Raw genomic sequence first — 14,702 nt, 5'->3', positions numbered from 1 at the left:
TTCAATTGGATTATTTACCTTTATCTTGTTGTGGTGCCTCAAGTATTTTATAAATTCTAGATATAAGTCCCTTATCTGCCATGTCATTGCCAAACACTTTTTCCCAGTCTATGACTTCTCTCTTGACCCTGTTGGAGAAGTCTTTGGATGTGCATAGGGATTTGATTCTTAGGAGGTCCCATTCATCTCTTTTATCTTCTCCTGGTTGTAGATTTTTCAGGATACCTGGAAGACTGTTTATATTGTGGATTAGGACTACTAAAGTTCTTCCAAGCTTTTCTTTAATGAAGTTTATAGTCCTTGGTTTTTTGTATATGGAGTGAGGTGTGGATCTTGCTTGAGATGGGACAATATTTAAAGATGGGAAATAACTGAATATATTTGTATAGTGATGAGAGGAATGACTTTGCCATGCATTTAGGGGGGTAACTGAAAGATACTATTTTTTTAGGAACCTAGAGAGGGTGGAATTCAGAACCCAGATAGAAAAGATACTTATCAGTTGTGTTGAAGAAAAAGGAAGAAGATACAAGGTAGTGTAAAGATGCTAGAATTTGAGAAAGATTCTTTTAATTTGTTGTGGTTATTATTTTGTAAAAGGCTTCATTTCACATACTTTGCGGATGTTGTTAGGAGGCTGCTCCTTGAGAAAAACCTATGCTTGGAAAATGGATGATCAGTGAAAGAGAAAAAGACCCTCAATGAGATGGATTGACACAGAGACTGCAGCAGTGGGCTCAAGTGTGATGATGATGATGGCACAGGATAGGACAGGATTAAGATCTGTTGTCAGGACAGAACCAAGGTCAAAGGGAGAACAAAGGATTCAAGGAATAGCATGTCAACAAAGGAAGTGAACAGCTTCAGCTACTTTGGAGTGCCCCTCCTTCCCTCCCTAGAAGACTACCCACCTGGCTAAACCACTATGGAATGTCCCTTCCTTGCCTCCCTAAAGGCCCTCACTATAAAACCTCCCTAATCCACTTTAGGGCGCAGTATTTCCCTGGTCTGTCCCTCTGCCTGTTTCTCTGCAGACCAAGGAATCCCGCGGGGAGCCCCCTTAATAAAGCTTCTTTAGCTTCTTTCTTTCTCTCCCTTCTTTGAGTCCTTGGCCTTCCGTCCAATGCGAAGACCTAACATTATTCACAGGATTGCTATGAGTTATACTCAACTCCATAGCACATAACAATATGTAGAGGGCTAATCAGCGACTTATTCATTGCAGATATGTTTTATAAGAAACAGAAATGCAGGTTATACACATGGATTACACCTGATGGTATGCATAAGAATCAGATTGATTGTGCTTGCTTCGGCAGCACATATACTAAAATTGGAACGATACAGAGATTAGCATGTCCCCTGTGCAAGGATGACGTGCAAAAGTTGTGAAGCATTCCATATTTTAAAAAAAAAAGAATCAGATTGATTACATCTGTGGAAAGAACCACTGGCGAAGCTCAATGTCAGCTGTGAAAACTAGGCCAGGTACTGATTGTGGAACAGACCACCAACTTCTCATATACAAGTTTAAGCTGAAGCTAAATCAAGGAAAATGAAATCAAATCCACGGGAACCAAAATAGGACCTTGAGTCTATCCCACTTGAATTTCAAAACCATCTCAGGAACAGGTTTGAGGCCTTGAACACCAATGAGAGAAGACAAGATGAGTTGTGGGAGGAAATCAAGAGTATCATCCAGGAAGAGTGCAAAAGATTATTACAAAGACAGAGGAGGAAGAAAAGACAAACATGGATGTCAGAAGAAACTCTAAATTTTGCACTAGAGCACCAAGAAGCCAAAGCAGGGGAAGAATTCAAAATACTAAAGAGCTGAATAGAAGATTTCAAAAGGCAGTGTGGGAAGACAATGTAAAAATATTACAATGAAATGTGCAAGGAGCTGGAGTCAGAAAATCAAAAGGGTCGAACTCGCTCAGCATTTCTTAAGTTCAAGGAACTGAAGAACAAATTCAAACCTCGACTTGCTATACTTAGGATGCTTTGGGCAAAATATTAAATGGTCCAGAAAGTATTAAAAGAAGGTCAAAAGAGTATACAGAGTCACTGTACCAAAAGGAGTTGGCAGGCACAAAAGAATGAAACAATGTATGAGTAAGAGCCTGTGGTGAAGACTGAAGAAGTTCAAGCTGCTTTGAAGGAATTGGCAAAAAATAAGTTCCCAGGAATTGATGGTATACAAATAGACGTTTTTCAACTAACAGATAGTGCCCCAGATGTGCTCACCAAGTTGTGCCAGGAAAACCACTTGGTCAACTGGCTGGAAGAGATCTATATTTGTTCCCATTCCAAAGAAAGGTGATCCAACAGAGTATATAAATTATCGAACAATATCACACACAAGCAAGATTTTGCTGAAGATTATCCAAAAACGACTGGAACACATCAGCAGAGAACTGTCAGAAATGCAGGCTGGCTTTAGAAGGGGTCGTGGGACTAGGGATATTGTAGCTAATGTTAGATGGATCTTGGTTGAAAGCAGGGAGTACCAGAGGAATGTCTATGTGTGTTTCATTGATTATGCAAAGTTGTTTAACTGTGTGGATCATAACAAACTGTGGCTGACTCTGCGAAGAATGGGAAATCCCAGAACACTTGATCGTTGTAATGTAAAACCTATACTTGGACCAGGAGGCGGTTGTCAGAACAGAGCAAGGAAACACAGAATGGTTCAAAATTGGGAAGGGCATATGCCAGAGATGTGTTCTATTTCCATACCTTTTCAACCTGTATGCAGAACAGATTATCAGGAGGCTGGGCTCTATGAGGAGAAATACAGCATCAGGATTGGTGGAAGTTTCATCAACCATCTGCATTATGCAGATGACACAACCCAGCTTGCTGAAACTGAGGAGGACCTGAAGCGCTTGCTGTAGAAGGTCAAGGACTGCAGCCTTCAATGTGGATTGAGACTCAATATCAACAAGGCAGAGATTCTCACCACTTGGCCATTTGGCAGCATCAGGATGGATGGTGAAGAGATTGAGATTGTTTACAGCTTTAGTTTGCTTGGCTCCATAGTCCACAATCTTGGCACCCACAGCCTGGAAATTAAAAGATGTATTGCGATGGGAAGGTCTGCTGTTAGAGACCTCCCCCAAAGTACTGAAGAGCAGTGGTGTCATACTGGAGACTAAGGTATGCCTAATACAGGCCATGATCTTTGCAATCACTTGTTATGGATCAGAGAGTTAGATAATGACTAGGGAGGATAGAATGAGAATTGCTGCCTTTTGAGCTGTGGTGTTGGAGAAGAGTATTGAATTTACCATGAACTGCTAAGAAAATGAAAAGGTTCAGCCTGGAGAGGGTTAAACCAAGCTGCTTCTTGGAGGCAAGGATTCTGAGGCTTCGTCTGACATACGTTGGACATATTGCAAGGAGGGACCAGTCCTTGGAGAGGGATGTCATGCTTGGGAAGGTGGAGGGACAGTGTAGGAGAAGAAGACCTTTATAAGGTGGATTGATTCGGTGACTGGGGTAATCGGGGTCGGTATGTCGGAGACAGTGAGATTGGCACAGGATAGAGCAGGGTTTAGGGCTGTTGTACAAAGGGTCACTATGAGTAGCAGGTGACTCGACGGCACGTAACAGTAATAAGGCCATCTATCAGAGGGAGTAAGGGGCATATGAGGTTTTAATAAAGGCTGGAGGAGAGAAGTTACGTAAGTGTGGATGGAAGAGTGAACCAACCAAAGCAAAATGTGATTGTGAGACTGAATATAAAAGACTTGTTCCTGGAAATTCAGTTCTGAATTTAAAGTGAGATTAGTGAATCCTATTGTGATTTTTCTCCTCCATGTCTTATGCTTCAGTTCTCCTTTATTCTTGATGGCTCCTACTGGATGGCTGACATAATTTTCCAAGACATATACATGCATCCTTTGAGTTCTGTAAAGAGTCTTTATTCTAGTGGTTATCTCAGCTTTTATATTCAGTGGAATGTCACTCAGCACAGAAATGACTGTAGATGACTTCCTATCCAGAGAAGCTTCATTCCTCAATTTCTTAAAATTTCTGCCCAATATTCTTTGTTTGCAAGTATCTCCTGCCCCATCCTGCTTGGGTTTCATTAACCACTCTGGCTGCTATTTATGAGCAGCTGTAGAATATTAAAAAGGAATGGCAAAGTGTGTCATGTGTTGGGTTGCTTAGCAAAATATCTGTAGTTTGAATCCACCAGCTTCTCCCCTGGAGAAAGGTAAGGTAATCTGGCCCTTAAGATTTCTACCTTGGACACCTAGTGGAGGCTACTGTGAGTCAGAATCAAGTCAGCAGCAGTGGCTTAGCTTGCATTGGGTTTTTTAAAAAATCATAATGGGTATTAAGAATTAAAGGAAATTTTATACTCATTTAGAAAATCCTGGCTTTACAGATTGTTCTTTTTTAACTTGTAAGCCTTCTCTCAGCTTTTATGACTCTTATATATGCTTATTAGTCATTGAGAGTGCTATAATGTCAACATTCCCAATCCTGTGTGAACATAGGACCCATTTTTGTATGTACCCTCAAATTGCATCTGACTGATACAGGAGGAGATTGCCCCTCCTTCTCCAGCAGAGCTTCTTGTGGATTTGAACCACATAGCTCTGGGATTGCAGTGCAGCTTCTTGCCACTAGGCCACCAGAGCTCCCTAGGATCCATTTTTTACAAGCCCTCTCTCTCAGTGGATTCCTTTTATAGAAATATTATTTTGTGCAACAAGGTTTTAAGATACAAAAACACAAATGACTTCAAACTTCTACTTCAAACGTGTCTTCACTTTGTGTTTATGTCAGAATCAGGATCATTATGCAGTTCTTGGACTTGGCCATGTAAGATACAAAGCTACACAGAGACAGATCAAAGCAGCACGTAAGTACCTTGTTTTTTTTAAATAATAAAATACCTGGCATAAGAAATGATACCTTTTTAAGTGATATATAAGATAATAATAAGCACAGATAATTTATAACTAAAGCTTTAGATTTGTTAACATAGTTATATTGTCAATTGCCATAACAATGTATAAGCATAGTTGTCTTTAATTTTAGAGCCAGTAAAAAAGGTTTATTAGACTTACATATGAAATTCTTCTTATGGATATGAAATCAGGCTTTGTTTGTGTTTGTAGCAGGATAAAGAACATTCTTTCAATGAGTTTTTTGAAAAATACCATTTCAGCTCTCTTTAGAAGTACAAATAACTGTACTCAGTAGAAACCGTTGTATTACTTAAACGGCTGATTATTTTGTGATTTTATTTTTTTGCCTGTCCTGGTCACAAAAAGAGGATTTGGGGTTTTTTGTTTTGTTCTGTTTTATTACTTTGTGTGTGTGTGTGTGTGTGTGTGTACTGTCAAATCAGATCTGACTGGTACAGGAGGAGATTGTCCCTCCTTCTCCAGCAGAGCATCTGGTGGATTAAAATCGCATACTTCTGGCTATTTTGTGATTTTAGATCACGTCTTTATTGATACCACATTTTCTGTTTTCCCAAGAAAGTTTATCTGTTGTTGTATTATTATTTTCATTAACACAGTTAACAGTAGACATAGTTCTGTATTACACACATGTTCAGTTCACGTGATTGGCAAACTTTAGAGAAAGGGGAAAGGCGATTTGTTTTCTAGGAAATGGATATTGAGGTCAAGAGATAAGATTCTGGTTATGTGGAAATGGATAGGGAGACAATAAGGAAGATAGTTGATTTCTTTGAATCGTATTAGTAAAAAATATTGACTGTACCATGGAATACCAAAAAAACCCCAAATTTCTTGAAAGAAATGCAGCTAGAATTCTTTTCCGAAGCAAAGATGTGAGATGTTTTCCATACCCTGGGGATGCTATCAGGAAGAGCCTGTCCTTGAAGAAGGACAACGTGTTTCAAAAAGTGGAGGGTCCCTAAAGGAGAGGAAGATCTTCAATGAGATGGATTGACAAAGTGATTGCCACAGTGGGTCCTGGCAGGATAGTACAGCACTGAGCAGAGTTTCATTCAGTTGTCCATAAGGTGAGTCAGCCAGCTCGGCTGCACTACGACACTGTCATGTAAGCTGAGATATTTTCAAGTGAAAACTTTCATAGCAAGCCGTTTTAAAATTAAAAAATCCTATTTATGACCTTTGTGCAAGATTAGTAATTTGAATGTCAAATTAAAGCCACTTTACTAACTGTCTTCATAAGAAACCTTAGTAATTATATTTGGGAAGCACAAGGGAGGAAAGTCTGAATTTTCAGTAAAAATAGAGAGCTGATCTCAAGTTACCCTTGTTTCTTTTTCAAGCAGTGTTCTCTGAGCCCTTAAGTTTTATGACTTGCCTATCAATAATAACAAGCATAGGAAAATCTCAGAATTATTCAGTATGAATGGCTGCTTAGAAATTAAAAAAATCAACAGAGAGGGGGAAAGTGCAGCATAAGAGGAAATTATCCAACAAAAAAAACTGAAGATAACAACACCTCTAGGACTAATTTATCATAAGGTTCAAAAGGAAACTGGATAACTGTTTTAGGATACAAAGACATTGCATTGGGGGGCAGAATAGACATTGCAGAAGGCCATATGGGGAGAAAATTTGGAAACTTAAAATATAAGAGGATCAGTTAAAATTACGTTTCCCTAAAGAAGTAAAAACATCTCCCACCGCTCTGCTGCGGGTCCCAGCAGCACGGTGGCGGGCGGAGATGCAGTGCCAGAGCAACCCAGCTTCGCGAAGTCTCTGTGGGCGCTGCGGCCTACAGGCACCCGGCACGAGTCCTCCCTGCCACCAACATGCCCAAGAGGAATGCAACATTCCATGGGGGAAGGGGACAGTTTTTATATCCCATAATACATAGTATACTTAATGAAAATTTGGAGTCATAGTCAATGCATTTATGACTTGAACAATTTAAATTAAGTCTATTTTCCATATTTTTTAGATACATAAATATAAATTCTAGTAAAATTTCATCTTAAACATAACCACTCCCTCTTCATGGCTTCCTCCCTGTCAGAACTATGTGGATTCTGTAACATCTTTGGTCTTGGTAGTCAAGCAGTTTTCCTAATAACTTTCTTATGTGCTGTGAACTGTTGAAAATTTGAATGTGCAGTGTGTGTGATAGTAAATTGTGAATTAGTAGGACTTAATGATGTGACAAATTATCAATTGAAGATATTGGTACTTATTTTCTTCTTTATGAAAACTCTCCAAATTTAAAGCTGGAAGGTCACTGGAATTTAGAAAAGAATTATAACTACATGGCTTTTGAGATTTTTGGTATGTGCATTAAGAATTATGTACAGATTATTCATAATGTCTCTGTACTGGCCATTAAAACAACCAATAAAATATAAATCATGAAAGAATATTTTCATGTTTGTTGATTAAATTCTGGTTTAAGGTTAAAAAAAGGAAGTAAAAACAAATGAACAGTCTTGCAAATATGTAACAACTCTCCTGATTTAAAGAGAGATTTACACCTTGAGATAAAGTATTTTCATCAATCAGTGGACATTTGACATTTCAGAGGAGAAGCTGTGAGTGAAGACGTGCTGGACGGACTCTGTTTTGGTAGCAAAGGTGAAAGAGCCTTCAAAGAGAACCTCGGAGCCTCCCTGGCCACCCTGGCTCAGTATCTCCAGCGTGAATGGCAGTGGTTATGTACCACCATGATGCATGGAGCATCGTGCCTCCAAACTATCGGCCTGGCTACATAACCTCTAAACTTCATCATAAAGAGATCCCGTGACGACCTTAGCCCTTTTATTTTCTATGTTGTGCACTTTTGAGTCTGAATCAACCTATAGCTGACCTTCCAGTCAGTTTGAGAAGCAGTAAATTGCATAGGAGGAGATTGCCCATCTTTCTCCCACAGAGTAGCTGGTAGATTCCAATTACCTACTTTTGCATTGGCAGCTCAATTCCTTACCACTAAGCCACCAGAGCTCCCTTTTTTCTTCAAAGACAAGCAGAAAATGTCTCTTTTTTTAGTATTAGTAGAGAAACTTATATACCTTGTTGTTGTTGTGAGGTGCTGTCAAGTCGAATATGACTCATAGTTCATCAGCCTTATAAACAGATCTGAACCCTGTCCTATCCTGTGTCATCCTCACAATCTCAGACATACTCAAGCCCATTGCTGCAGTCACTGAGTCAGTCCACCTGGTTGTAGGATTTCCTCTCCTTTTCTGTTTCTCCACCTTTGCGAGCATGATGTCATACTCCAAGGAGTAACTTCTCCCAGCAATATACCAAAAGTTTGTGAGATGAAGCTTCACCATCCTTGCCTCCAAGGAGCACTCTGGCTGTACCTTCTCCAGGACATGTCTGTATTGGTGGTCCATGGGATATTTTATATTCTTCTGCAGTACAGTTCAAAGGCATCAGTTCTTTGTCTGTCATCCTTTAGTCATACCATATGTAGGAGAAAAATCTCTTACCTGCAAAAACAAAAATGTATTTGTCCAAGCTTATGGCTGTTGTATATGTGGAAATGACTTGATAATAAGTCCGTATTTTATTTTAAAAAATTGGAAACCACTGAGATGTCCGGTAATAGATTAGGTAATGCAGACTGCTGTATCTTGGCATAATGAAATTGTGTTCAGTTTTTTAAAAGGAGGAACAAGTTACCAATATGCACAAGAATGGTATGTTACCATATATATGTTACAAGAATGGTAAACCTTTGACACCACAGGCATGCAAAAGAACTCTTTACCAGAGTCGACTGTTCCTCATAACATCCCTGGAGCATGAAGTAGAACTTCCCCATAGGTTTTCCACGGTGGTAAATCTTCAAGGAAACAGACGGTCTCGTCTTTCTCCTGCACAGTGGCTTGGAGGCCCAGTGCTTAATGTGCTGTGCCACCATGGCTCCTATGCAAAGGAAGAAGATGGAAACTGGTGTAGAAGACAGAAATGTTTTAGATCACTCTTAAACAGAATGAATTTGGAAAAGGCGGCTTTGAAATTGAAAAAGGCATCTGAGGATTACAAGGCACATGAATTTTTTTCACATGTTCAAAAATTCTCATGTTGAATATAAACTATTTGAAATAACTTCTTTTGTGAAGTAAATGTAATCATTGCATAAAAACCTGGCAAAGAAATCTTTTAAAAATCTCATTCATGACTAGAGTACCGATATCTCACTTAAAAATCACAAATTGAGTTCAGTAAAACATGAAAAGAATAATTTCCACAAGCAAGTAGGTTTTCTTTTATCTGTTTATAGCTTAGGTAAAATGATGTCTGTGTGATTTTTCTGAGTATATAGAACAAAATTTAACACACTCCTTTTTAATAAACAGGTCATTGAAAAGGAGTAAACACTTGTACAAATAGTTCAGGTCTGTAGCCAGCAGACTAACCTTGCAGCACTAGAGCTATTACCATTAAAATCTAGACGGAAACTGGCCTTCTCACTCTTCTTCATGCTATTTTGGAAGTTTGAGTTGGTGAATTAAGTATTAAGAAAACATACTATTAGAAAGAAGGAAAGAAATAGATGAAAAAGGCAGGTATCTGTAAATTCTCTCAGCCTCTTTGTAACCTCTCCATTTAGTAAGTACATGTTTTGTCGTGGAAGACAATATTTTGAGACTAGCTTATTCAATTTAGAAATGGTCTTTGATCATCTTTATTTTCAGGTTGGTTGCTTAAAATGACAAGATACTTAAATCTGACTTATTTTGTAGACAAAGCAATGGTTTTAAAACATCATCCAGACAAACGGAAAGCAGCTGGTGAACCAATAAAAGAAGGGGATAATGACTACTTTACTTGCATAACTAAAGGTCAGAAAACCGTTGAGAGTAAGAAATTTCTAATACTAATTATTAACTCTTTGGATTGGGTTTCTTGTGAATACTGTAGTTCACTTAACTCAGCTGTAACATTTTTTATTGCATCAGGTTATTTCTCGTAGTCTTCCTAGAACCTCGTTACTCAAAGTGAGGACGTCCACAACCAGCCACCATAGCAATGCCTGGCAGTGTATTACAAATGCAGGGTCCTGGGCCCCAACCCAGATCCTCAGAGCCTGCACTTTAATATGATCCTCAGGTGACTGTTCGGAGAAACTCATCCTAGACTTGGTTTATCTAGGCTTTATATTTAATGATGAGATGGCTGATATGGACCTTTCCTCATCGCAAGTGATTGGTGTCTTAAACTCTGATATGTTGCTAAATTTAAATCAGTAAGTGTGTGATATCATAGTATTAATTCACAGTTGCTTATGGCTGTTTACATAGCCATGCAGCCTTATTAAGCAAATTAATTAGGGTAACCTCTATTTCTAAGTGATTAATAGGATTTAACATTTCAGTGCGAGTTTTTGAAAACTCATAAGCACACCTTTTGAAAATTGAAGGTCGAAATCCTTTGATCTTTTACAGTGTTGGGATCTAACAGTTAATTTTCTACCTGTTTTCTTTTCCCCAGAATAATCTCTTTTCTTGAAGGGGACTTGTCATTTATTTACCAGGAATACTTTCCTTAGTTGTTAAATGTGATTGTAGCTTTCCTAGAACTTTTATTACTTAAATTAAATCTTCACTACCACAAACACACATTTCTTTCAAACAATAAATATGAAAATTATCAACTTTTTTAAAGGGAAAAATATGCATTCTCACAGCAAAAATAATGTACAGAGTCATAGTGATGTGACTTGTAATTCTTTTCCTTAGCTTATGAAATGTTGTCTGATCCAGTGAAAAGACGCGCATTTAACAGTGTAGATCCTACTTTTGATAATTCAGTTCCTTCCAAAAGTGAAGCAAAAGACAATTTCTTCGAAGTGTTCTTCCCCGTGTTTGAAAGGAATTCCAGGTGGGTTAAGATACTGCATTTGGTCGTGATGCTCTTTTGCCTTGCTTCTCATACTCTTTCAAGTTTCTGCTTTTTTGTTCTGTTAATAGTTTGGTTTTTATTGGAAAATTTCCAGTCTCTTCCTCTTTCTCTTTCTCTACAATACTGAGCCCTTCTGGTGAGCATACTGTTCTTTGTTTCTTTTGCGGTTTAAACAGAAGTCTGCCTTTCCATTGTGAAATTCCTTTAGAGCTCTAGGATGTTTTTTTCTTTGTTTTGCTTTTCCTCTGGAGGTACAAAAAGCAGTGTTTGTGTATTGTGATAGCAAGACTTAGGTGACAGTGACTTTCTCTCCGTGCAGCCCCTCCATTAATGAGTACACTGCTGCTTTTGGCCCACTATCAGTTAAGAAAAACTTGTGTTATCTTCTTTGAGCATCTGATTATCATGTGCTTTGATGAAAGATGCTTTCTAGGTGAGACTAAAACATACATAATTTCTTTCATGAAAAGCCTTTCTTCAGTATAGTGTACATTTTTGGCTTCATCTGCAATGGAAGGGATTTTTGCTTTTGTGGGTTTTTTTAAGAACACATCTTGGTTACACTTTGTAATCATGTGGAGAGATGAACAACTGATGTCTGGATTTTAGTCCAGAATTTTAAGATTTTATTTGGTTTGGAACTGGCATAGGGATTTTTTGGTTTTAATACTGTTTATTTTCCTTTTTGTTGACATATACACAGCATAACATACACAGTTCGGTTTTTCCATGTGCAATTCAGTGACATCGTTACATTCTTTAAGTTGTACAGCCATTCCTCTGTTAGTGTAAACTCACTACCTTTTTAATTTTTTTAATCTTTGGAGTTGCTGTTGTCAGTTTGATCCCATATAGACTAATTTTAAGAGTATAGTTACTCATGGCAGACCTTCTTTACTATTAATAATTAAGCTAGACTACTGTTTGGTTTTAAGACTTAAGGGGATATTTTTGTTTTAAAGATTTATGTTAGGGCAGTATCTTAGGAGTTATCTAGCCTCTGTGATTCCAGAAAGTCTAGCTTCCATGGGAACTTTAAATTCTGTTCTATATTGTCTCCAAAACAAGCCAACGCCTTTGAGCAGACTTAAACCCTAGGCAAAGGCTTGGGGACACTCGCTCTGGGAGTGTGGCTTTTTGCTGCTGTGGTTACTGGTCCAAATGGGCAAGTGAAGGGAAAGTTTTGGAGTTGTGTGTTTTTGGGGGGTCATGTTTGATGTGTATGATTGCTCTTTCCTCCCCAAGAGCAGTATCCCTGACCCTTTGACTAGGGTTTAAGTGCGCTCAAAGGTGTTGGCTTAAAACCTTGCAGGGTCCTCGGGCCACAAATGTGTTAATTTTCGAAAGAATATTCCTTGAATGACACAGCAGTCTTTTGTCTGTTTGCTGAACTGAACAACTTGGTGTTGCTGTGACACTGCAAATTGTTCCACAGTTTCGTTAAATACCATGATGGTTACCTGTTATGTATAGTGTTTGGATGAGCTTCCAGATTGAGTTATGCTCAGAAGCAGCAGTGGCATCCATTTCCTAAAACTAGATGCCTCTGGAAACTACAAACTCTCTAAACTCTTTAAATGTACAGAAATGATGGTAGTTACAGAACAGAGTTCTGTACAGAAATTACATTAGTCATAGAACAGAGTTTAGGTCAGTCGTATTCAACTTGACGACAACCACTGTTAAGTGAAGCTAGTGCATCTGTAGGAATACTCTTCCACTTTGTACATCACTCTTTGTCAGTGTGTTGTATGAAGTAACCTGGGTTGGCTGTGATGTTGAACCTTGTGCTATTGCGGTATCAAATACCAGAATGGCTTCCCATGTGAACAGTGTTTGGTGGAGCTCCCAGTTGTAAAACAGGTTTGGAAGCAGGAGTGGCATCCACTTCCTAAATCAGATGCCTCTGGAAACTCTATGAACTTGGTGAAATGATGGCAGTTATGGAAAGGCATTAGGTCTTTTTGTTCATAGAATCACTAGAGTCGCACTTGACTCGATGGCAGTCAAAAACAACAGCATATGGTTTCTACTTCTTCCCGGGAGATTGTAATGTGTAGGCAGGTATGAGAACCTGATAAGAAACTTGATGCCACTTAGTCATCCCTCCGTTTTTTTTTTCTCCTCATATTTGTTTTATAATATTGAAGATGATAAGAAGTGTGATATTGGGTTGGTTTGGTTTTGGCTTTTTTAAATGGTCTCATTGAAGAAAGCCTGGATCATTAGCAATCTCGGGATTCTTTTCAAAGGTGATGGATAAATGCTGTGCCTAGAAGTCTGTCTGGAGGTTTGGTGGGAGAGGTGGAAAGATAACAGATGAAGGGAGGCATCTGTTCCCTTTTCTGAGTACTAACAATTTCTTACAGGTGATGCCTACAGTTAGCATCGGTGCTACTTATTTAGAGGCCAGCAGTGAGGTTTTGGTTTTTTTAAAAAAAAAAAAATAAATTAACCTTTCCTACCCAACTTAGCAACTGCTACAACTCTGTACTTTAGAAAACGAAAATAGCCTGGTGGTTAGGACTGATGCACCCACACGCTCCTTTGTCTTCTCTTGTTTTTCCACGTTGTTCAGGGAACCACTCTTGACTTCCCAGATCTAGATTTCTTAGTTTGTGGGGGAAAGAGACTTAGCATAATTAGTAAAAATGGTTTGTTTAGCTTTTGTTTCCTTTAACAAATTAAGACTTTCTTACACTTTTATACAAAACTTCTGAATCAAATTATTCTTTCAATATTTCAGATGGTCAAATAAAAAAAATGTTCCTAAACTTGGTGATATGAATTCATCATTTGAAGATGTAGATGCGTTTTATTCCTTCTGGTAAGTCAGTAAACGGTTTTTATGGTGCTGTCATTCATTTATTTATTTACTTATTTTTTATTTATTTATTTTATTCTTGTCTTTATTTCTTTACAGGGAGTGGGGTGGGGATAAGGGAAGAGATATATATCTTTTATATATAGAGGGGAGGGGAAGAGAGAAAGGGTGCTGTCATTTATTTTTAAAAGGATAAATATTTACTAAGTTCATGATTCATTGCCAGTTGTCATTTGAGTCCTTTTCACTTCAGGACAACCCCATGAATGTCAGATTAGAACCAGGTTCCATTGGGTTTTCAGAGGCTAAATTTTTGCAAGTAAATCACCAGGCCTTTTCTTTGAGGCTCTTCTGGGGCACCCCTGGCTGATCTCCAGCCAAGTGCATTGACTGAGACATGGAAAGACTTCTTGATTCACTAAGTACTACTTTAATTGAAGGTCAGTGGGTCTGAGAACTTTAACTGACAAAGGTTGCTTTGTTCAGAAACTATTGAAAGTTTTTATATAACACTATATTCTGTGCAATCTTTAAGCTTTTATTATTTTTTTAAAGTCTCTTAACCAGATTTCTTGGTATTATGGCACAGTATAATCGTTCAAAATGAAAATTCTGAGTTATTTGACGTCATTCAGTGACAAGCAAGGAGTTTTCATTAGCTAGCTTCTTTTCAAAATTTACATGTGTTCGTGAAGGAGACAATACTGTCTGTAACAAATCTATTTTTTATAGTAAAAATTAATGCCCCCTTTGTATTACATATGGTATATTTCTCATTGTGTCTAGTAAATGCAAAAAAATTGATAAGCCACTGTAGAACAGAAATTATGACATTTAATTATATCAGTTTAGTCACTTGGAGAAGATACAAGCCAGAAACATAATAGTCATTGGAAGAGCTGTCCTACTATCTTGAGTGTTGCAGTTAAAACTCGCATGATGGTTTAAGTCAGAACTCAGAAGCATGGAGGTTTAAGTCCACCCAGAGGTGCGTCAGGAGAGGCCTGGCAATCTACTTTTTTTTTTTTTTT

General features: G+C 38.2%; 1 protein-coding gene across 2 annotated transcripts in view; it reads left to right on the top strand.

Annotated features, from left to right (window-relative positions):
• DNAJC2 (DnaJ (Hsp40) homolog, subfamily C, member 2) overlaps positions 1 to 14,702 on the top strand; it is a 45,161-nt gene that overhangs the window by 13,245 nt on the left and 17,214 nt on the right. For both annotated transcript variants that reach the window (XM_006882605.1, XM_006882604.1), the window contains exons 3-6: positions 4,801 to 4,876; positions 9,689 to 9,787; positions 10,685 to 10,826; positions 13,594 to 13,674. In XM_006882605.1, coding sequence (XP_006882667.1) covers positions 4,801 to 4,876; positions 9,689 to 9,787; positions 10,685 to 10,826; positions 13,594 to 13,674 — 398 coding nt within the window. The remainder of the gene's footprint in view (positions 1 to 4,800; positions 4,877 to 9,688; positions 9,788 to 10,684; positions 10,827 to 13,593; positions 13,675 to 14,702) is intronic.

This window comes from Elephantulus edwardii, unplaced genomic scaffold (assembly GCF_000299155.1).
Source record: "Elephantulus edwardii isolate Elephantulus edwardi_28Jun2011 unplaced genomic scaffold, EleEdw1.0 scaffold00022, whole genome shotgun sequence".
Lineage (NCBI taxonomy): Eukaryota > Metazoa > Chordata > Mammalia > Macroscelidea > Macroscelididae > Elephantulus > Elephantulus edwardii.
This window is presented reverse-complemented; position numbering and strand designations above follow the sequence as displayed.